The sequence below is a fragment of the Neoarius graeffei genome, chromosome 14, assembly GCF_027579695.1.
Source record: "Neoarius graeffei isolate fNeoGra1 chromosome 14, fNeoGra1.pri, whole genome shotgun sequence".
In the NCBI taxonomy this organism is placed as follows: Eukaryota; Metazoa; Chordata; class Actinopteri; order Siluriformes; family Ariidae; genus Neoarius; species Neoarius graeffei.
Window position 1 is genome coordinate 63,793,414 of NC_083582.1, and position 24,128 is coordinate 63,817,541.

Sequence of the window (24,128 nt, forward strand, 5' to 3'; positions counted from 1 at the left end):
GTGTGCAAGCATGTTTACAGCTGGGTTTTCCTGGTAACTCGTCTCTCGTTGATCATTCGGCTTGGCCATTTTACCCCCTTATTCTTGTCCCCTACATATTTTAAAATCCACACCCGTATAAATCACCTATGGTTCATCTCATCCACACCACAGCCTCTTAAAGCGAGTAATATTATCTTCAGTCAAGGCATCAATTACACGTTAGCGTACATCTCAGAAATGCACAATATGGCCGAATGTTTGTGGACACCTAGTCATCACGCCCATGTGTGCCTGTTGAAAATCTCACTCCAGATTTAGTCCCCCTTTGCTGTTATAAGAACCTCACCCTTCTGAGAAGGTTTTCCACTTGATCTTGGAGCATGACTGTGAGGATTTGTATTCCTTCAGTTGCAAGAGCATTCGTGAGGTCAGACACTGAGGTCTGGTGAAGAGGCCTTGTATGTAGTCAGCATTCCAATTTAATCCCAAAGATGTTCAGTAGGGTCAAGGTCAGGGCTCTGTGCAGGACACTAGAGTCCTTCCACTCCAACCTTGGCAAACCTGGTCTTCATGGACCTCGTTTTGTGCACAGGGGAAGGGTCATGCTGGGAAATGATTGGGCCTCTGAGAAATTGCAGTGTTATCACATACAAAAACAGTTGGTTGTGCGTTTCCAAAGTTGTGGCAACAGTTTGGGGAAGAACCATATATGGGTGTGATGGTCAGGGCCATATGGGCTGTTTCGAATAACACCAACTAGGTCCAGTCTATATGATAGAGATTTTTATACATTATTTTACAGGGGCACACCAGCCCAACCTACAGTCGTAATGTCTCTTATAAATCTTTGTAAGAGTCAAATGCGAGCTCAGTTTTGACCTTGTGGTCATTTCATTTAATCCTACCATAAAAGTGCATATCATGGGTAAATTCAGGAGCAAGATCAATGTAATTCTCCTATTTAATATTAAACTTGTCAAATATCTGTCACATTTTGCATTTTGTGCAAGTTTTTTACCTTGCGCAATACCAGAAAAATTCAGTTGAAATCAAGCCATTTGAGGCGAATTGGTCCGCCTCTGAAAAAACTTGGCATTTGGATTTCCTGGCAAACATTGATTTTTGTGACGTCGCGTGCGGGACGCCTCCTTCTGAATCCTACGTCAGCGCTGGTTTGTTTATGAGAAAATGACCTGGTGGCTTTCTGCAAATTTCTCAACGTTATCGCGTAATTATTAAAATGGTTAACAGATGTATCGTAGGAAGGTGTAGCAACACCTTGCTTGATGGGATTAGTACTCATCGTTTCCCAAAAGACCGGACAATGAGAGAGAAATGGGAGCGCTTGGTCTACACAGGCTGTGCACTGAAACCGTGCAAAGCTCTCGCAGCCTGCTGGCACTTCTGCAGAGACCGTCACGATTCTGGCTCCAGGCTCCCTTGGGATTTTTCCAGACGCGCTTTATTTTATTTTTTTCTGCTGTAGACAGATGGCCTTGTGCAAAATTACCCTTCTGGATGAGTGTGTAAAGGGACATACTTTATTTATTTATTTATAAATAAAAAAAAAAAAGAAAGAAATTGGTCCAGGATATGCACTTTAATTATTACACTTAGATTTTACTGGTTAAATTCAGAATTGCATTTTTTGTGTGTTTTTACACTAACTAGGTTTTACTTTGGGATGTATACTTTCATTCACGACAGAAAGATATTTAAGTGAAAGCTAGATTTTTTTTTTCTTTTCGTAAACTGAGTGCCTCTGACAATATCCTTTGTCTGTGGAAAAAAAAAGCCCTCTCTGGAAAACGCTCACCGTGTGACGAGGTTGTAAAATGAAGAAAACGCGTCTCTTTTGAAACAGAATACTCTGTTGTTGCTCAGTAAAAACAGGACTTGAAACAGATGTGAGACACATTTGCAGCAGAGCTTCACATGTGGTTGAAATGCAAGTGTCCAAAAGCACCCTCTCTGGAAAACCACAACCACTTCAGTTATTACAGTTACCACCATGAACAAACAAACAAACCATACATCACTGCACAGTACTTGAAAATTTGTACTTAAAAAAAAAAACCACATTAACAGTTTTTCCATTTTGTATACCTTACTCTTGTGGACTATAAAAAACTGGGTCAATTTTGGAAAAGCGCTATAAGCCGTCTTCTCACCACAAGTAACACACCCAGTATATGACCTCTGAATTTTATATTTACTAAAAGATTTGTAATGGTGCTCTCATACCCTGGAAACCTACAACAAATTTAAAAATGTATTCAAGAAAACTTGCCAAACTATTATGTTCGTATTTCATCTGCAAGCAATACAATTAGCATTCATCTCTATAAAAAGGCAACACAGATTAAAAAAAAAAGTCTTCATCTGATCTTTTTTTCGTGCTTTATGGGGGACTGGGATACATCGAATAATCAACTGTGCCTGGAAACAGTCAAAGTAACATTATCACGTCTATCAGCTCCACAGCTGACCTTTAGAACCCTGGTCACTGGGTTTTATCGTATTAACCCGAGTGTTGATATGATGCTGGCACAATGAACCTGGTGCCACTGTGCCAACACACTGATTTAATAGCACGGGTCAAGTGGACAGAAAGACTGAATATAAGGTTACCGTCAAAGAATTTGAAAGGCAAGATAAATGATCACCTCCTGAAAGAACAGTTAGCAGATTGTGACCTAGGCTTGTGGAATATAACCATTTTATCTTTCCCATACGATATCATACAGTCATGATATCCAGTGACATTTACTCAGATTATAGTATATTCCCAGAACTGCAAACCTATGCATTTTGCATAGGGAGCCCCACAATTTAACATGGAAGTACTCTCACAGACCAACCTTTTCTACCCATAACGTTAGCAGACGTTCTTATCCAGAGCGACATACAACATACCCAGAGCAGCCTGGGGAGCAGTTGGGGGTTAGGTACCTTCCTCAAGGGCACTTCAGCCATTCTTGCTGGTCCAGGGAATCGATCCAGCAATCTTTTGGTCCCAAAGCTGCTTCACCCCCCATTAAAATGGGAGACGATCCACTGTGTATCCCTGTGTCATGTGACTAATCGTGATATCTTTGAGAACAAGAAATTCTCTATTTGTACGGTAGACATTCAATGTTTTTTTTGTAAGCTATCTTTATAAAAATACCTTGAAAATAAAAGAAAATTCGTTTAGCCTTGTTTTCATGTTGGGCCAATTTTTGCACGTATGTATTCCAGGGTTTAGAAGCCCAATTTGGAATGTCCCCATATCTAGAATTATGTATGTTATGTATGTATATTAGTTATCTCATCTCATCTCATTATTTCTAGCCGCTTTATCCTTCTACAGGGTCACAGGCAAGCTGGAGCCTATCCCAGCTGACTACGGGCGAAAGGCGGGGTACACCCTGGACAAGTCTCCAGGTCATCACAGGGCTGACACATAGACACAGACAACCATTCACACTCACATTAACACCTACGGTCAATTTAGAGTCACCAGTTAACCTAACCTGCATGTCTTTGGACTGTGGGGGAAACCGGAGCACCCGGAGGAAACCCACGCAGACACGGGGAGAACATGCAAACTCCACACAGAGAGGCCCTCGCCGGCCCCGGGGCTCGAACCCAGGATCTTCTTGCTGTGAGGCGACAGCGCTAACCACTACACCACCGTGCCGCCCTATATTAGTTATGTATTAATTAATTAATTAAATATATCTCAACTTGAGCTAGTGTGCCAAATTTAATGCTTCGATCACAAAATAAACAATTTCTCACATTAACAGCCCGACTATTTTAGCATGGTTCATTCATGTCATGGGCATTCTTGTGCATTTCTTTTACAGAGCAGAGTGTTTTTTGGAGTCATGTTGAGCAACAAGTGGCCTAAATAACTTATTACGGGGTCCACCAGGGGGCGAGGTATTGTTTTCGGTCAGGTTTCTTTGTTTTTTTTTGCAAATTATATAACGGGAAAACGGCTTGATCAATCTTGATGAAACTTTCAGGATAGATGGGCGTTGGTCTCAAATAGAACCTCTAACACAGGGGTCACCAAACTTTTTTCTCTGGGGGCCACATTGTCGTTCCTGACTGTGATGGGGGGCCGGGGTCAGGTCAGCTATATAACATAGAATTGTATGACCCAGACAAATATTACCACCAGCAGGCCTCATTGTGTAGTAGAGATTACTAGCCTGCCACAGCCATCCCCACTACTATATCCCCACTACTATATCCCCACTACTATATCCCCACTACTATATCCCCACTACTATATCCCCCACTACTATATCCACACTACTATATCCCCCACTACTATATCCCCACTACTATATCAACACTACTATATCCCCCACTACTATATCCCCCACTACTATATCCCCCACTACTATATCCCCCACTACTATATCCCCACTACTATATCCCCACTACTATATCCCCACTACTATATCCCCACTACTATATCCCCCACTACTATATCCACACTACTATATCCCCACTACTATATCCCCACTACTATATCCCCACTACTATATCCCCACTACTATATCAACACTACTATATCCCCCACTACTATATCCCCACTACTATATCAACACTACTATATCCCCCACTACTATATCCACACTACTATATCCCCACTACTATATCCCCCACTACTATATCCCCCACTACTATATCCCCACTACTATATCCCCACTACTATATCCCCACTACTATATCAACACTACTATATCCCCCACTACTATATCCCCCACTACTATATCCCCACTACTATATCCCCACTACTATATCCCCCACTACTATATCCCCACTACTATATCCCCACTACTATATCCCCACTACTATATCCCCCACTACTATATCCCCACTACTATATCAACACTACTATATCCCCCACTACTATATCCACACTACTATATCCCCACTACTATATCCCCACTACTATATCCCCCACTACTATATCCCCCACTACTATATCCCCACTACTATATCAACACTACTATATCCCCCACTACTATATCCCCCACTACTATATCCCCCACTACTATATCCCCCACTACTATATCCCCACTACTATATCCCCACTACTATATCCCCCACTACTATATCCCCCACTACTATATCCCCACTACTATATCAACACTACTATATCCCCCACTACTATATCCCCACTACTATATCCCCACTACTATATCCCCCACTACTATATCCCCCACTACTATATCCCCCACTACTATATCCACACTACTATATCCACACTACTATATCCCCCACTACTATATCCCCCACTACTATATCCCCCACTACTATATCCCCACTACTATATCCCCCACTACTATATCCCCCACTACTATATCCACACTACTATATCCCCCACTACTATATCCACACTACTATATCCACACTTGATTCCTGGCACATATTTGTTTATCTTTACTAGTGGTTTGCAAAAGTAGTAATCGAGTCTTCACACTTTGTTTTAATTTGAAATACCACAGATATTCCATTTATTTATTTTCTAATAAAAATAACATCAAAGCTGTCAAGGTAAGAAACATCTGCCTAGTTGAGGTGACTGACACTGGCAAATGTGAGTGAAAAATTATAAATTGTAGGTAGCCCTGTTGATATTATTAATAATAATTGTGTGCAGCACTTAATAAAGGTCAAATAAATAGGCCTATAAAATAAATACATTTAAAAAAACAGTGAAATTATAATAATATGAGCAATAGATCAATAGATCACAGCAGTTGTGCTGTGCCCTGCATGTCATTGCTCTCATCCATGGCCAAAGCAAAAAACTCGAATTTTGACGCTTTCTCATTCAGCTGGTCAGACACGTTGTCCCCCAAATCTTCAGTTCGCCTGGTCATAGTAGGTGCGGAGAGACTCACCGCATTGAGCGCATCCTTCTTGTCGGGACACACCTCCTCGGCCACAGCAAGCATGCATACTTTAACAAAGTCCCCATCAGTAAACGGCTTTCCATGGGTAGCTAGTAGGTGAGCTGCCTTATAGCTAGCTCAGACAGCAGCCTGGTTGATCTGGGTTTGGTGAAGGAATGCATTCTGTTGTGCAGCCGGTCTGCATTTCATCCTCCGAATCCTGCCTTCTCTTGTTTGCCCTCGCAAACTAGCATACTCTTTGTGGCGGATTTCGTAGTGACGACGCAGATTATATTCTTTGAAAACCGACACACTTTCTTTACATACAAGACAAACTGCACGGTCCTTACACTGAACGAAAAAATAATCGGTGGTCCACTGTTCTTTAAAAACTCTGCACACTCTGTCAGCTTTTTGCTGACCGCTAGCCATTTTGCTGTCCTGAACACTGACAGTTCTCTGCGTGTGCGCTGCCTGTCACTGCTTGATCGCGAGCATATGACGAAAATTCGGAAAATATGAATAGTTAATTTTATAACTAAATATAAATTTTAATTGATAAAATCAACAAAATACAAGATGCAGACATGTTATTTGCCAAAAAGCAATTTAAAAAAATAGGCCATGACCACTTTTGGGGATTGCCTCATAGGGCCGGTTCAAGTAGTGGGGGGGCAGAGGGGCTGGGGGGCCGGTCAAAGGGGGGTGGCGGGCCGGAGTCGGCCCGCGGGCCGGAGTTTGATGACCCCTGCTCTAACATTTTGAGGGTCACCAAAAAGGTCAAAATCATTTTTGCTGTGTTTACTGCCTCATAGAGGCGCTAGCCACTATGTCATCGTGCTGTAAGAATGTAAGTGTAACGATCGCGCACTGCGCATCAGCGCTCGAAACTAACGGTGTCCCGATGTCCCGGGGACCATAAAAAATGTCATCGGGACACAAAATTATCATATCTGGGACAATCCCGGGACAATGGAAAAAAAAATAGATCTAGAAAAAAAGTTCTACATTAATATTATTTACAAAGCCGTAACACATACGTAGACATTCACCTAATTTGTCAATTTTAATTTTAAAACGTTAACAGCGAAAAATACATAGTAGCTGCACTTTCGATGCACCTGCATCCGTAGGCTACAGAGCAGCGCATTCTGTTCTAGAATCTTCGGCCGGTGTCCGCATTATATGGACTTGGAATGGAATTGCTACCGCACACGCTGCGCCGACTCTTGCCAGAACAAAAATGCTGAAGTGGTTGAAGCGGACCGACCGCGGGGAAGAAACTGAAAGCCCAGACATAACGTCTCCGGGACCTTCAGGATCCAAAGTGTCATCGCCTGGTCTGCAGGCAACGCTAGCAACTGAATGAACTTAATCAACACTGTTAGACACGTTATAGAATACAACAGAAATGATGTGGATGATATTGACGGAAGATAGCGTTCAACAGAATAAGTGAGTTTTCTTGGTGTCTTTCTAGTTCAGAAAGTTTAGTCAGTCAGCAGCACAACTAGGCTCGGACCTGCTGGCACTATGCTGATGTTGCTAACATTTGCACCCGGCAGCGAAAGTTCATAAAAATGGATAACGGAAAGTTCATAAAAATGGATAACGGAAAGTTCATAAAAAATGGATAACGGTAATGGTGAAATTATAAGTTGGCCTTATAAGTGCCAACAGATATTCAAGGTATAAGTAGATGAAATGAACATACAGTAAAAGGGGTCTTATTTTCAACTAAAGTGTACTGCAGATGTAGGGAGTTGAAACATTTTCTGAATGAGCTAGTTGGCCCCTTTAAATAAACGGGTATCTATTCATACAGTGAGATCGCCAAAGTTTAATAAACTGAAAATGCAATAACTGTAATTTTGAAGTAGATGATGTATAGGACATGTGTCGCTTGTGTCTTGTGACCAGGGCCGGAGTGGGCCCTGTTTTCAGTCCGGGAGTTTAATTCACATTCAGGCCACTTTGAAATGGAGGAGGAATTTGAGTACATTAAAAAAGATAAAACAAATAACTGTTCTTTCACAATGCTTTTTATTTGGTTTAAATTCAGGTAGTGACAATGTATGTTGTTTGTCGTTCTCTGCATTACTTTAGGGTTAATAAAACTTCCATTACGCGGTAGTTTAATGACCACAAACGTAATGCAGAGACCGACGAACGATTTCATCTAGTATGAGACGGGGCTCCACTTAAAATTGGATGGTGTGTGGCCGCGTGTCTAATCCGCATATACATTTATCTGTGTCACCAACATGTCCCAAAGTTCCTTGGTGAAAATATTTGAAAACACATCCAAAGGACATGCATCTTCAGAAATCGGCATCTTCGGCCCGGGTGTGGGAATGAACTTTTACGTCGGGGGCGAAATCCAGCTGACTGCCACTCCAAATAGCAAAGCAGCGAGTATGGCTGATTGTTTCGCGTTATTTAAGATGAATTACACAACACATTTTTAGTCACATAGTCTTAAAATAACGAAAGCACCCATCTCGCGTGCATTTGAACCAATGCTTGTGCATTACATGCCGCATACGCCTCGAAAATAATGGCAAATCAACAATGCTGGGTACTCAGCAACCGGCAGATAAAGCGTGAGGGCGCATTAGGCAACTCAAAAATGGTTAAATGAAATGTAGGCTAAAGCAAGTGTTCGATTCTGATTAGAATATTGGCATACGCATACACCTCTTCTAAGTTATATATTTAACAACAATTATTTAACATCAAATATGACTTCTAGGCCTATGTGTTCATAACCACAATGTGCGCACGCCTGTGGAAATGCACGGTGTGACAGCGAGATGAAATAACGCGCAACAGCACATTTGGGACCTGTTCATCTAAAATTGTTAATAACTGGGATGTAAAGCAATGTCCGGTTCTTCTTAGAATTAAGACATACACCACATCTATACCGTGTAAATTGCGAGATTTCACATGACAGCAAAAAGCTGAATTGACATTGCAAACTATCGACACATTATAGGCCTAGCATAGACTGATAAAATCGACAAACAGGGTTATCATACTCCATATCTTTCGCAACCTACCAGCTGGTCTTGAGAACATATCTGTCAATTTGGCACATTTTGCTGCCACCTCCTTCCTTTTTTTAAGCTTCGCCCTTTCGGTTCCACCTGGCCTCTTTCTGCCCTCCATCACTGACGCGCGCTGTTTCGCGCCAATGTTGTTTAAGTTCCCCGCAATACAGAGGAGGAGTCTTGGACCAAACCAACTGCAATAGAGGGGAGGGGAGAATTTCCTTATTTGGTAGCGCCTATTTAATCTGCTGCGATGCTGTCGGCGTCTGGGCTGCCATGTGAAAATGCAGAGTGGAGTTGAATTGATGATTAATGCAAGAATAAGATCAGTGACCAAAATTAGTGAAAATTATTTTCCCCATGCTCCAAGCAGGCCACCATTGATGGTTTGGGCCAGGGATGGTCCCGGCTAAATATAGGGCCACCCCGGCATTGCTTGTGACTTATTGTAAAAATGATTTAAAGGGTTCAAAATCACATAGTTACAAATATAATAGTAACTTCATATGATAATATTAACCACTGGTTATTTCAGAGAGGAAAAAAATGGGGACACTATTGCTTCCATTCGGGACAATACAACACAGAATTCGGGACCACTGGGGGACACAAAGAAAAAAAGTTAATTTCGAGCCCTGCTGCGCATGCACATACACGTGTTCCGATTAAAATGGCCAGTGAGTGTATACAATTTGGTTCACCATTTGAAATAAATGGATTAGACAAAAGAAATCACTTTCAGACACGTTTATGCTTATTACAGAGGGAAAGTGCGTTCCACTGAGCTCTAGCGCCGGGTTATTTCCGGGAAATAAGAGTTTGGGTCATGGTGACGGCGTGTGTATGTCAGCCTCGGTTCGGAGGTTTCAGTTTAGAAAACTGTAAGATGTAAGAGTAGAATAATATAAAGTACAGACACTTGGTGTATTATTATTATTTTATTATTTTTTTTTAAATTGTTCATTTGTGGATTAAGCTTCAGTTTTATGGACATGGGATCAGAAAACAATTTTATTTATAAGCAGTAGCCACATGGACCCATAGGGTACTTCTGGTTTTGTTTTTTTGTTTGGTTTTTTTTCCGATATCTTCCTTCATATTAATCATAAGTGCTACCGGACGAGGGTTGTTTTGCCTGGCAACACTTAAGTTTGTTATTGAGCTGGATTCGAGATTACATTATTTTTTGAATAGTGGTTTGGGTTTTTTTTGTTTGTTTGTTTTTTGTTTGGTTTTTTTTTATTCTGCAAATCTGCTGCTACCGTTTTTGTTGAGCAAGTTATTGCGATGTTGTAGCTATGCCTTGCTTCACCTCAAATAGTATGAAGCTGTATTTGGGAATAACACACAACTAGGTTATTCAAATGGGGTTTATAAATATCTGTAATTAAAATTATATGAGTAGTATGTGTTTAGGGAGAAGTATGCAAACATGACCTGGCCCCACCGTTTCAAAATGGTTTTGGCCGGTAGCTTTAACGAACTACTTCTGTTAGACATTTCGAGTGATGAGAAGTTCTTCTGAGGTAATGGGTTTTGCTCAGCACTGCAGATTTGTCTTTTTCAGTTAGCTCTTTAGACCTGTCTGTCTTGTAAATGTTCACCTGGATTAGCCTTCTTTTTTTTTTTAAACTGCTGTCTAAGAGGTTTAATAACTAATTCATGCACATTGATCCTGTTAATAACAACGTTCCATCCAAATGCTCCCGAGTTTGGAATCGATTTGCTTTGCTTAAGAGGAAGTTGAATAGAAACATCACTGCTATTTTGCTAAACTATGTCTTCATCCATCATGTCCGTAAGGCCTGTGTAATGCCTAATGCTCATTGATGCACAGCAATATCACCCTTGATGTGTTCAGTTCAGTGGTTTAAGAAACTGGAAACGAGTCATATTGAAGTAACAAAAATATTAAGAGCATATTGGGAACATGCAGAATATTTTTGGGATAAATCTAAATCAGATGTAAATTATTTGACGTCTTGAGTTGCCATTTAATACAGTTTCTTTTGAATAAAATCTAATTTTCTTTTCACTTTGCAGATTGCGTCCTAAGCCATGGGGGCATTTTTGGACAAGCCGAAAACGGAGAAGCACAATGCCCACGGCGCAGGTAACGGCCTGCGTTTTGGTCTGAGCAGCATGCAGGGCTGGCGGGTGGAGATGGAGGACGCTCACACGGCAGTGGTGGGCCTCCCTCATGGCCTGGATGACTGGTCCTTCTTTGCCGTTTATGACGGGCATGCTGGTTCACGTGTGGCCAACTACTGCTCAAAACACCTACTGGAGCACATTATCAGCAGCAGCGAGGACTTCCGGCCTGGTCGTGACTCGGTGGAGGGTGTGAAGAGTGGAATTCGCTCGGGCTTTCTGAAGATAGATGAGTACATGCGCAACTTTTCCGAGCTGCGCAATGGTATGGACCGTAGTGGCTCAACGGCTGTGGGCGTACTGCTCTCGCCTGAGCACCTCTATTTCATCAACTGCGGCGACTCTCGTGCTTTGTTGTGCCGTGCTGGCCAGGTGCGCTTCTCCACTCAGGACCACAAGCCCTGCAACCCCCGTGAGAAGGAGCGCATCCAGAACGCAGGCGGCTCCGTTATGATCCAGCGCGTCAACGGTTCCCTCGCAGTGTCGCGCGCCCTTGGTGACTACGACTACAAGTGTGTGGATGGAAAAGGACCCACAGAGCAGCTGGTGTCACCTGAACCAGAGGTGTTTGAGATTCCTCGTGTTCCAGATGAGGATGAGTTTGTGGTGCTGGCTTGCGATGGCATCTGGGACGTCATGAGCAATGAGGAGCTGTGTGAATTTGTGCGCTCCCGTCTGGAGGTGTGCGATGACCTAGAGAAAGTCTGCAACTCTGTGGTGGATACGTGTCTACACAAAGTAAGACTGGAAGGGGTTTGTGGGTGTTTTTTTTTTTTTTTTTTTAATTATAAATATATTGAACTGACATTGTTACTGTTATCTATATTTTGCACACCAAGCTATTACATGAATTTTGCTTTAGTAATTTTGTTTTATGTCGCCCCCAGAGCATTTGCAGCGCATAAATGCCTTAGTTTATCTAATTTTTCCCCCCATATGGTTTTAAGTAACTGTTCCTCTTTCCTCTATCGTTTTCTAAAAATACTAGCCATTTTTCCCTCTGTTATGTCTGTCTCTCCATGGTGAAGGCTTTTTTTTTCTTTTTTCCCCTCCCATGCACTTGTTTGGGGGGGGGGGAGGGGTCTTTTTTTAATTTATTCATTTTTTATAATCTGGTTAGTGTCTCTGTATAAATAGATGTCAGTAAATACTGTCAAATAGAGGCAACAGGGATTTACAGGAGTTTACACTATTAGTTTAGTTTTCACTTTTTTTTTTTTCCTTTTCTCCCCCCCACCCACCCCCTATCCAGGGTAGTCGTGACAACATGAGTGTTGTGCTGGTGTGTTTGCCCAATGCACCCAAGATATCGGAGGAGGCAGTGAAGAGAGAGGCAGAGCTGGACAAGTTTCTGGAGTCTCATGTTGAGGGTAAGAGAAACTCCTCACTCTTTTAGCATCAACATGTTCATACAGGTGAAGGTTTTCACAGACTCTCTGTAAATAACCTTAAGGTGAAACGAATCTTCATGCTCTCAACTCTACATGTGATTTTGAAATGAGATGGTCACTCAGTGGCACGTAAACTATCCTTTGCAGCAAAATTGGAAGGGTGTGTCTGACAAAAGCAGTTTTTGACTGGTACATTGCAGGCTTGTAGTACTCAAGTTCAGGACTTGGCCTAATTTTAAGGACTCGTGACTCAACTTGGACTTGAGCACTGATGACTCGGACTCGTGCATTAACTGCATTCAGACTCGTAAATTGGAGACGAGGACTTGGATTTTTTTCTTTAGGCCATTATTAAAAAATGTTCTGTTTCCGGTCCACCGGCCGGGTGAGTGCCGTTTGTGCGGGTGAAAATTTTTTTTTTTAACGCCGGTTTTTCGACATTTTTTTCGGGTTCGTAAATCTAAAATCGAACTTGACATTTCCGCATTCCCAGGGCTTTCCACTAAAGGCCAATTTATGCTGACAACCCAGTCCTCGCAGACGGTGTCGCAGATAGCGTCTGCGTAGCCCCCCCACCTTTGCAGACGCTCTGCGCGCACCTCCCAAAAATTGTGACCACCGCAGAAGCCTCGCAGACAAGAGGGCTCTGATTGGTCCACTCTACATCCGCTGTACACGCACTTCCGCTTCCCTACTTTCCCGGTTTGGTTTGTTTTCACGACCGCCATTTTTAAAAACACGAGCGAAGATGGAGCAGCACGAAGAGCGGTTGATTGAGGAAGTGAGGAAGTACGTATCTATACGACTCCAGTTCTAGTCATTATAAGTAACCGGAGGATAAACGCTCCACTAACCACACCCACCAACTACTCCTAGCGATTTCGCGACTTTGCGCCCCCTTGCGTTGTAGCGGTGAATAACATCGCGCACGCCTATTACTCCCCGCTCAACGATAAATTACAACTGTCTGCGAAAAGCTATCTGCGAAAGCCTTGTCGCAAGAGCATGCAGAGGCCTTAAGGCTCATACTAGCCAGCCATGACAAATAAGTAGCCAGCCGGGGGGGAGTGAACACAAAATAAACTCCTGTGCCAGCAGTTCCCAGGATTAAATGTATTTTCCACAGACCATTTATTTATTCACTTTACTCAAGTACAAAGTAAAATGGCAGTAAATCTTCTTTCTTTTCTTGCGTATTGCATCATGAGGCGTTCCTGGCTTGTAAATCTCTTATTTTCGGTGCATGACACATTCACGCAGCTGAGTGTGCGCGCACACCGCATGTCAGAGCGCGGATGAGTTACTCTCCCTTGATCAACGGTTCAGTTTGACATTATTGTCAGTCCGTTAGATAAACATTTAATTTTATTAAAATCGAAAATTTAATATTTAGAGCCTGTGGGCTACAAAAATAGTCATTAAAGTAGCCGGCTGGACTTAATTGTGTGGCCGGCAGCCGGCGCTTGTGGAAAGCCCTGTCGAATCAGCTCTGCGCATGCGCCGTGCGGCACAAAAAAATGGCAGCCACCATGAAGGAAGGAGATCCGGAGTTTTCAAACATTTGCTGAAGTGTGAAATCACAAAATGGTATTCTAGCGAACAACAAAATAGTAAAGATTCAGAAAAACAAATCATTCAGTGATCATTTTAATAGTGTAATTTCATCTGAACTCGGCCTAACGGTCGATTTAGAACTACAAAAAGTCCGTGTGTCGGACATTTTAAGTACCTTTGTAAAAGTTTTGCAAATGTTGCAGTCAGCATTTAAAATACTAACTTAGTTTTTGTACAAGTTTCAGTTGATTAAACTGTCATTTTATTAAATGTGTCTGCTTTTGTAATAAAAAAAAAAGTACTGAAAGAAAAAGCAAACACAGCATTGTGATTTCTTATCCATCCATATATAATAATAAATAAATCCCTCCCTCCCGACTGAAATTTTTTTTGCCCACCCGGCGGACAGGAAACGGATTTTTTTTTTAAGGATGGCCTTATTTTTTGTAACACGCCATAATAAATTGGCATAAGATATATTTGTCGACGTTATTTATTTATTTTTTTTGTACTAATTTCATGCGAGTGTCACACCTGTGCGCCTTGGCACATGCATGAGGGAGACTCTCGGGCGCGCTCCGGACAGCGCATGCACCAAGCGGACACTCACGCGCACCTTAAACGACTCGCACCTGCACAGGATTAAGGCACAATCGGCGCGCCTATATAAAAACTGTGAAAACACACTTACTTTGCAAAGTATTGAGTTGCTTTGGTGACACGTTACCGAGCCTTATTTCCTTGTTTGGTTTCCCGAGTCCCTGATTTCCTGTTTCTCGTCTTTGATTCTGCCGAGTCTATGATAACCTGTTTGTGCCTCACTCGACCTGTTGCCTGTTTCACTGTTTTCTGATTTCGCCTGCTGTTCTGGGGTAGGTTTCCCAATAATGTTGCCCCTTAGGGCTAAAGAGAGAGTTGAGAGACTCTCTTCAGCAACAAACGTTGTCTCTGTACTTGGTTTTCCCGAACTCGCTCATCAAAAGGAGTCTTAATAGCAACATTATGAAGAGTTTCTTTGCAATGCGCGTCCCCGATATAGAATTTAGTAGTTGCTAAATCCAGTCGAGGAGGTTACGAGGTGTTCATGGGCTTTTTTTTTTTTTTAAACAAAAAACCAATGAAATGTAAAATGTTGAAAATATGTTAATATTGTTTTGTCATTAAGCATTACGTATATATCGTGGTAATTAATAATTGAAACAATTTTACCTTTTTGGGAGATGTATTAAAAAAACACTATTATTGTGTGCGCACGTGTGTGTGTATGTATTAAAAAAAAATGACATTTTTATTCCAAGCCTTTTTTAATTAATTAATTTATTTGTTTGTTAATTTAATGATAAATGTTCACACGAAAGATTGAGCAAATATTAAACTAAATAACGAAGTAAATGTGTTCCCCATGCCTGTTCATTTCACTGTTACTCAAACATGCGGTCAGGATTATTTCAACTGTTATCCACAATGTCAAGTGGGCAGTGTTCTCCCTAATGTGCGCGTGCGGAGAGAGAGGTTTTAATCTGTGTGTACCAAAGGAGGTTGGATTGACTATGTTATTTATTCAAGTGTGTGTGTGTAATTTTATAGATATGTGAACCCTTTAGAATTTTCTATATTTCTGCATAAATATGACCTAAAACATCATCAGATTTTCACACAAGTCCTAAAAGTAGATAAAGAGAACCCAGTTAAACAAATGAGACAAAAATATTATACTTGGTCATTTATTTATTGAGGAAAATGATCCTGTATTACATATCTGTGAGTGGCAAAAGTATGTGAACCTTTGCTTTCAGTATCTGGTGTGACCCCTTTGTGCAGCAATAACTGCAACTAAACATTTCCGGTAACTGTTGATCAGTCCTGCACACCGGCTTGGAGGAATTTTAGCCCATTCCTCCGTACAGAACAGCTTCAACTCTGGGATGTTGGTGGGTTTCCTCACATGAACTGCTCACTTCAGGTCCTTCCACAACATTTCGATTGGATTAAGGTCAGGACTTTGACTTGGCCATTCCAAAACATGAACTTTATTCTTCTTTAACCATTCTTTGGTAGAACGACTTGTGTGCTTTGGGTCGTTGTCTTGGTGCATGACCCACCTTCTCTTGAGATTTAGGGCGGCATGGTCGCGTAGTGGTTAGCACGGTCGCCTCACAGCAAGAAGGCTCCGGGTTCAAACCCAGCGGCCGGCGAGGGCCTTTCTGTGTGGAGTTTGCATGTTCTCCCCGTGGCTGCATGGGTTTCCTCCGGGTGCTCCGGTTTCCCCCACAATCCAAAGATATGCAGTTAGGTTGATGTGGGGCGGCCTTGGGCTGAGGTGCCCTTGAGCAAGTTACCTACAAACTGCAGATGAGCAGCAATGTTCTTTTTGGAGAGCAGTGGCTTTCTCATTGCAACCCTGCCATGCACACCATTGTTGTTCAGTATTCTCCTGATGGTGGACTCATGAACATTAACATTAGCCAATGTGAGAGAGGCCTTCAGTTGCTTAGAAGTTACCCTGAAGTCCTTTGTGACCTCGCCGACTATTACACGCCTTGCTCTTGGAGTGATTTTTGTTGGTCGACCACTCCTGGAGAGGGTAACAATGGTCTTGAATTTCCTCCATTTGTACACAATCTGTCTGACTGTGGATTGGTGGAGTCCAAACTCTTTAGAGATGGTTTTGTAACCTTTTCCAGCCTGATGAGCATCAACAATGCTTTTTCTGAGGTCCTCAGAAATCTCCTTTGTTCGTGCCATGATACACTTCCACAAACGTGTTATGAAGATCAGACTTTTATAGATCCCTGTTCTTGAAATAAAACAGGGTGCCCACTCACACCTGATTTTCAATCAATAGGATGGCAAACACCTGACTGTAATTTCACCTTCAAATTAACTGCTAATCTTAGAGGTTCACAAAATTTTTCCACTCACAGATATGCAATATTGGATCATTTTCCTCAATAAATAAATACAACCCCAGTTCCAAAAAAGTTGGGACACTGTGTAAAACATAAATAAATACAGAATATGACGATTTACAAATCATGGAAACCCTGTATTTTATTGAAAATAGTACAAAGACAACATACAAATGTTGAAACTGAGAAATTTCATTGCTTTTTGAAACACATATGCTCATTTTGATATTGATGTCAGCAACACATTTCAAAAAAGTTGGGACGGGGCAACAAAAGACTGAAAAAGTTGTCATGATAGAAAATAATAATAATTTGGTTAATTGGCAACAGGTCAGTAACATGATTGGGGAAGAACTAGGGATGGCGAAAACTAAAAAAAATCTTGACCGACCACCGAGCCTCATTAGCCGGTTAAAGTCGGTTAACCTATGAGTTTAAAATTCTAGAATTGGAATTATTAGAATCTATTCTAAATCTAACCGCGAGCATCCGCACATTCAGTCCCAGTCGCTGCCCTCCACTCACATTACCTTTTCTACAGCGCGAAACATTTAGTCAAACACGGCACTGATGTCGAGGGGTTTGTATTGGAGCGTCAGCAAGGGGCACGCACTTTTGTTAAGTTGCAACTTGGCATTAAAAATATCAGTGTGAACATGTTCTCAATAAATTGCCGTTATTTTCTAAGCGGCACGCTTTAGCTCGGTCAGTACCGGTGCTTGCATTGAGTAGCCTATTGAAAACAATCCTATCATACACTTGTCCCATCTTAACTTTTTATTGAAGATAGGACGTTTTAGCGATACGGCCCCTGGTGTTTACAGTTAACTGCAGTAGGCTGTGTGTTGATATTGCATACTGCTACGGACTAGGCACTTTTCTTCGAAGTGAGACACAGAGACCTCGTACTGCAATTGTTTTCCAGCTACTGATATTACGGTTACATGGCTGCTAATTGTGCGCAGCCATTGGGAATGGGATAGCTGGAGCTGAGCTGATTAGCCGCTAAGCTAATATAGCAACTGTCTGATGCTAATAACATCAGTGAGTAACCAGGTTTTAGTTCAGATCTTGTGTATTATTATTACGTTGACATTAATATTCACCAGACTAATCAACCATTGACTTCATTCATGCGCCGTGATCTTGTTTCTTTGATAGTCAAGAATTTCCTTGATGTTATGTACCTGGTTAACATCGTAGTAAAATATAATCCAACACTGAGACTTTTCTTTCGCCGAGTGGCAGCTGTCTTTAACTGGGGCGGGAGGGCGGGACATGACTGAATGGGTGTTTCTGATTTGTCAGCTGTCGTCCTTACACCGCATGGCATGCCCCAAGCGTTTACAACACAGAATTCCAGGTTCTCCGCTCCAAAATCGGCAGCTTCAAAACGATTTTTTTTTTTTTTTAACCTACAACCAAAAAAAAATTAACCAGTTGACGTTGATTCGGTCAACCATCGGTCAAACGGTCATCGGTTAACATCCCTAGGAAGAACATCCCAGAGAGGCTGAATCTCTCAGAAGTAAAGATGGGGAGGGGTTCACCACTCCGTGAAAAACTGCATGGGCAAACAGTGCAACAATTTAAGAATAATGTTACTCAATGTAAAATTGCAAAGAATTTGGGGATCACATCATCAATGGTACATAATATCATGAAAAGATTCAGAGAATCTGGAGAAATCTCTGTATGCAAGAGACAAGGCTGAAAACTGACATTGGATGCCTGTGATCTTCAGGCGCTCAGGAGACACTGCATTAAAAGCAGACATGTGTCTGCATTGGAAATCACTGCATGGGGTCAGGAATGCTTAAGGAAACCATCGCCTGTGAAAACAGTTTATTACTGCATCCACAAATGCAAGTTAAAACCAGATATAAACAATATCCAGAAATACTGCCACCTTCTCTTGACCTGAGCTCTTTTATGATGGACTGAGGCGAAGTGGAAAATTGTCCCGAGGTCTGATGAATCAAAAGTAGAAATTCTATTTAGAAATCATGGACACCACGTCCTCCAGGCTAAAGAGGAGAGGGACCATCCGGCTCATCAGTGTACAGTTCAAAAGCCAGCATCTGTGATGGTATGAGGGTGTATGCCATGGGTAGCTTGTACATCTGGGAAGGCATCATTAATGCTGAATGATATACGCACGTTTCAGAATAATATGCTGCCATCCGTACAAAATGTTTTTCAGGGAAAGCCTTCCTTCTTTCAGCAAGACAATGCCAAACTGCTTTCTGCACATATTAAAACCTCATGGCTCCATAGTAAAAGAGTCAGGGTGCTAAAATGGCCTGCTTGCAATCCAGACCTGTCTCCCATTTAAAACATTTGGCACATTATAAAGTGCAAAATACAACAAAGGAGACCCCGAACTGTTGAGCAACTGAAATTATGTATCAGGCAAGAATGGGACAACATTTCTTTTTCAAAACTACAGCAATTGGTCTCCTCAGTTCCCAAACGTTTACAGTGTTGTTAAAAGTAGTGATGAAACACAGTGGTAAATATGCCCCTGCCCTAACTTTTTTTTTTAAAGCGTGTTGCTGACATCAAATTCAAAATGAGCATATATTTTTCAAAAAACAATAATTTCTCAGCTTCAACATTTGCTATGTTATCTTTTTACTATTTTCAATGAAATATAGGGTTTCCATGACTTGCAAATTATTGCATTCTGTTTTTCTTTACAGTTTACACAGCATGCCAACTTTTTTGGATTTGGGGTTGTAAATGACCAAGTATTGTAATTTTGTCTCATTTGTTTAACTGGGTTCTCTTTAGCTACTTTTAGGACTTGTGTGAAAATCCGATGATGTTTTAGGTCATATTTATGCAGAAATGTAGGAAATTCTAAAGGGTTCACAAACTTTCAAGCACCACTGTATATCAGGACTTGGCAACATCTCAGGAGTGGGTAGTTTTCACGATCATGCAGATGGTCTGATAATGAAGCTTGTGGGACAAAAGAGAGTGAGTCCTTATGGCCTTTATGCATCAAACACGACACGTGGAAAAATGTGTGTGCAAAAGTTTCGTGGACTGGTCTAGAATTGTAAACAATCTTTCTCTGGTGCGCTGCGTAATTTTTATGGTTGGTTTGCACTCATTTTTCATGAGACCCTTGTCTCCTCCCAGCTGCCTTTTCTCAACTTAAGTTTCTGGCGAGTTTAAGAAATTTTGAATTACCCCAGGAATCCTAGAAAAGCTCCTGGATGTGGAGGTTTATGATCCTGTCGTCAGTGCCTCACCAGTTGACAGATATTGCCCAGACACTGGAGACATTAGTGGAGGAGCAGTGATGCAGTACATTTGTCACTCTGTTCTGCTCGGAGCAGTATTCTGTCATCCTCACCTCTGTTAACACAACACTGGAAACATGTTAATGTCAAGTGCTGTGTCTGCAGGAATGGTGAGAGTGGTTCAAGTGTGCGTCCTGGTGTTTCTCCATTCCGAGTGCATGAAATGATCTGTTCTTGTGGGTCAGTGGCAGTGCCTGCCTGTGTAACATTCTTACTGCCTGTCTTCACCTTCAGAGATCATGGAGAAGTCAGGAGAAGAAGCAGCCCTGGACCTGGCTTGTGTCATGCGCAGTCTCTCTGCTGAGAACATCCCAAATTTACCACCAGGAGGTGGTCTTGCGAGCAAGTAGGAGAACTTCAGCTAAATATTAGTGTTGCTCAGTATTATGCCTCATGTCAGATTGCAGAGGTGATCTTTGAATGTTCTTGTATTAACTTTTGGAAAGTGATCAGTTGAACGTTTTTCAACTTTGTAAGGCCCCCTTATCATTTGCAATGCACTTTTTTTTTCTCCTCCACTTCCTAGACGCAGTGTAATTGAGGCCGTGTACAACAGGCTTAACCCACATAGAGATGATGATGGGGTGAGTAGCTTTTTTTTTTTTTAAGTCTTAATCTTAAAATGCTTCTTTGTACAGACTTGTTTAGGCACTTTAAACTTTCAGTCTGTCAGTGCAGATATTTATTACATCATCTGTCAGGTTCTGTAATCAGAGCACATGCATATGAGGATTTTCACATTGAGGGTTTGATGATGGGATGTTTTCAAAATGGGAGTATCTGGTCTACGAGGAAAGTTGAGTGTCTATCCTCTAAGGCAGGCCAGTTTAAAATTAGCTTGAATTCATAATGTCCTCCCTGACAATCCTTGCCATTTTCTTGTCTCTTGCATTATTTCAGTATTCTCGTGTTGCTTGTAAATGTTTTGTTTGTGCATTTCATCTTTGTCAGATACTTGGTTTAAAATCAGAATGCCAGGAAATTTGCATTGCCTGAGTTTCTTTTTTTTTTTTTGTGATTGATCAGAGGCTTGCACATGTGTTCAATACATATCCTCGCACTCCTAAACTCGCACATGTACTACAGCTATCAGCTTTCTCAGAATTGAGTCTGCCCCAGCTTTGTTGCTGAACCCTATTCTGAGTCGTTTAATATGAGCCAAGGTGAGGGCAGTGTAAGATCTCGGGCAGGTGGCCTGTGCTAATCAGGTCCAATTCTCTTAACCTGCTCTGTCCACTGACACTGGCGTCTTGCACCAGGACGACCAGGGAGGTGCGGCTGGCGAGGATGAAAAGAGCAGCGCTGCTGCCCATCTCCTGGAGGTGCTCCGGCAGTTCCGCCTCAGCCACCGGGGCGAGTATCGCCACGTGCTGGAGCAAGCCCTCTCCACCTACCGGCTGTCCAGCACTCAGGAGGAGCGTCCCTCACACCCACCATCCACTGCCAGCGAGTCTCTAAACACTGAGGACAGCGCAGAAGAGGCAGCCATGTCAGCAGCACTTGACGAGCTTTCCGATCCTCCTGTCGCATGACCCTATATCAGTTTAGCCATTGTCAGACCCGAAATTTCCTCCTTTCTCCCTGGCTCAGAGCACTAGTCAGCTTCCTGAACGCCCCATGGCACGTCTCCTTTCCAGTACAGTTCCAGTGCAGGTTTTTGGTTAATTATTTGCTTGTAGGTATTTAAATATTAATGAGGAGAGAGAATTTGGTGGCCTGTAATCAGGGTCAGTCATTCCTCAGCAGGAATGCCAGTAATGGGGAAAGGTTGGATCACTATTCTTGTAACTGAAAACCTGCCCAGTAACTGTGAAATGATATCCTTGGCATATTCCAGCCCTGTCTACAAGTCAGCACTTTTCTGATGTGCAGTACTGAGAATTGCTCCAATATTGACCTTGTAGAATCTCTATATTTAGTCATAAGTGAGAATTTCAGTGGTGCCATGGAATCGACCCTTTGTAATATATCTATAGAAACCCTCACAACTTTTTGGCTGTATTATTCCTGTCTTTACACTATTGGACAAGATTAAAAATGGAAACTGGAGCTTGCCAAGGTCGCTTCTTGCTCTCGTGCACAACAGCACATGCAGCTTTCCATGCACTGCATGTGTATGTTGCATTTTGGTTGTAGGAAGTGTGTGTTAGAAATCATATGTTTTGCATCATCATGATGCTGGATATGAGGTTTATTATATTTCTGTAGCAAAAGACGAAAGCAAAACAAATATGGACATCATTGGGTATGACTTTGAACAGTATATCAGTGACTTTTAAGTACTGAGTTGAGTACATGTGTCTGTTTCATTGCTTACATGTGTGTATGATCAGAGTCTGATGTTTGTGTCACTGTTTTGAGTTTTTGGGGAAGAAGAAGGAGGACTCGCCATGGAGTTGCCACTAAAGGCATATAAATGTAAATACAGTTAGACTAAATGGCAAAATAATGGAACAACCTTATTTCAATTTTAAGTCAAATACATTGTCGTGTTCATATAAAAACACTGACGGGACCTTTCGGGTAAGATGAGCTTCATCACGTCACAATCCTCAGGTTAACTGACAGACCATTACTATGACAAAAATACCTGTCTTTTGCATAGTTTGCACATAAATGCTTATCTGTCAGCATATGAACTGGATATTTTGTAATCCTGTCCACAAAGGTTAAGTGTCGTGACCAAAGATACGATTGCTTCTGCCTTCTCTTATTATTCTCTCCTGATGTAAAAGGGATATGGAAATGATTTGCAAACAATGTTGATGTTTGAGTTAATCACATATTAAATTAAATACATAATCCATGCTTGCTGTAGTACTCCTAAAAGTGAATGTAACTACAAGTGTAATTCCCCCCCCCCCCCCCCCCCCTTTTCTCCTCTCTCCCCTTTTAAGCTTTTGACTCCTCATCCCTCAGTAGGTATTTTCATGGTTCGGGTTTGTGCTATAGGAAGGCCGTGTGTTGGGTCTGCAGTTATTTTCTAAATAAATTACGTTGAACAATTTATCTGTATGCTTTTCTCTGGTTTGTTTGGTTTCTTGGTGAAAACACAATAACACTGTATATGGTAAGTGGTTTTGAAACTTCTGCTATATTAGGGTTTTTGTTTTTTTGATGTGTTCATGAGCAGGTAGGTACCGTATGTTAACAGCTAAATATATTAGTGGAACATTTGAGCGTCTGACAAATCACAAACAATGTATTGAACTTTTGTACTGCATTTTGAACCAGCAGTACTTTTTATTTTCAGATAATTTGCTAATCACAGCTGTGCTCCACACAGGGCTTTGAACCAGAATTTTTTCCTATTGGTTCGTTCCGAACAGAAACGGAATTTTAACGTTTCCGGTTTTGGGTTCTACCATTAAATAGACGTTCCCGAACCGGTTAGAACAAAAAAATTTCGTTCCCGGAACGGTTAATTACGTTCCCTGTTAGCTGTTTAACAAATGGCTATAAAATTGTGTCTCTGTCTCATCCAGCTTAAGCCAAATTCTATTACAACCTTCATTAAATAAGACAAGAAATAATTCAAAACAATTATTATTTCAAATCTTGACGATTTGGATTCTCAGTATGTCTTCCCATCTACACAAACAGAAAAAGTGCCAAAAATGAGAGATAATTCGTTTAGTGTGTTACCAAAGGCTAGTCAGGCCCTATGCATTGATAGGCTAACAGAGGTTAACGTCATTTAATGTTCGCGAGCCTCTCATTAACGTGGACAAATATATTGATATCGTGTTTGAAATTGACATTTTTGAATAACGATAGACTGCAATATTTAAATCAAATCAAGTTTATTTGTATAGCGCTTTTAACAATAAACATTGTCGCAAAGCAGCTTTACAGAATTTGAACGACTTAAAACATG

General features: G+C 41.6%; 1 protein-coding gene across 4 annotated transcripts in view; it reads left to right on the top strand.

Annotated features, from left to right (window-relative positions):
- ppm1bb (protein phosphatase, Mg2+/Mn2+ dependent, 1Bb) overlaps nucleotides 1-24,128 on the top strand; it is a 78,620-nt gene that overhangs the window by 50,364 nt on the left and 4,128 nt on the right. For 2 of the 4 annotated variants that reach the window (XM_060940217.1, XM_060940218.1), the window contains exons 2-6: nucleotides 10,979-11,824; nucleotides 12,339-12,456; nucleotides 20,486-20,597; nucleotides 20,778-20,835; nucleotides 21,511-23,260. In XM_060940217.1, coding sequence (XP_060796200.1) covers nucleotides 10,994-11,824; nucleotides 12,339-12,456; nucleotides 20,486-20,597; nucleotides 20,778-20,835; nucleotides 21,511-21,783 — 1,392 coding nt within the window. In that variant the 5' untranslated portion in view covers nucleotides 10,979-10,993 and the 3' untranslated portion in view covers nucleotides 21,784-23,260. Of the gene's footprint in view, nucleotides 1-10,978; nucleotides 11,825-12,338; nucleotides 12,457-20,485; nucleotides 20,598-20,777; nucleotides 20,836-21,510; nucleotides 23,261-24,128 lie in introns of those variants that run through there. The other 2 variants (XM_060940220.1, XM_060940219.1) reach the window with 1 other exon arrangement.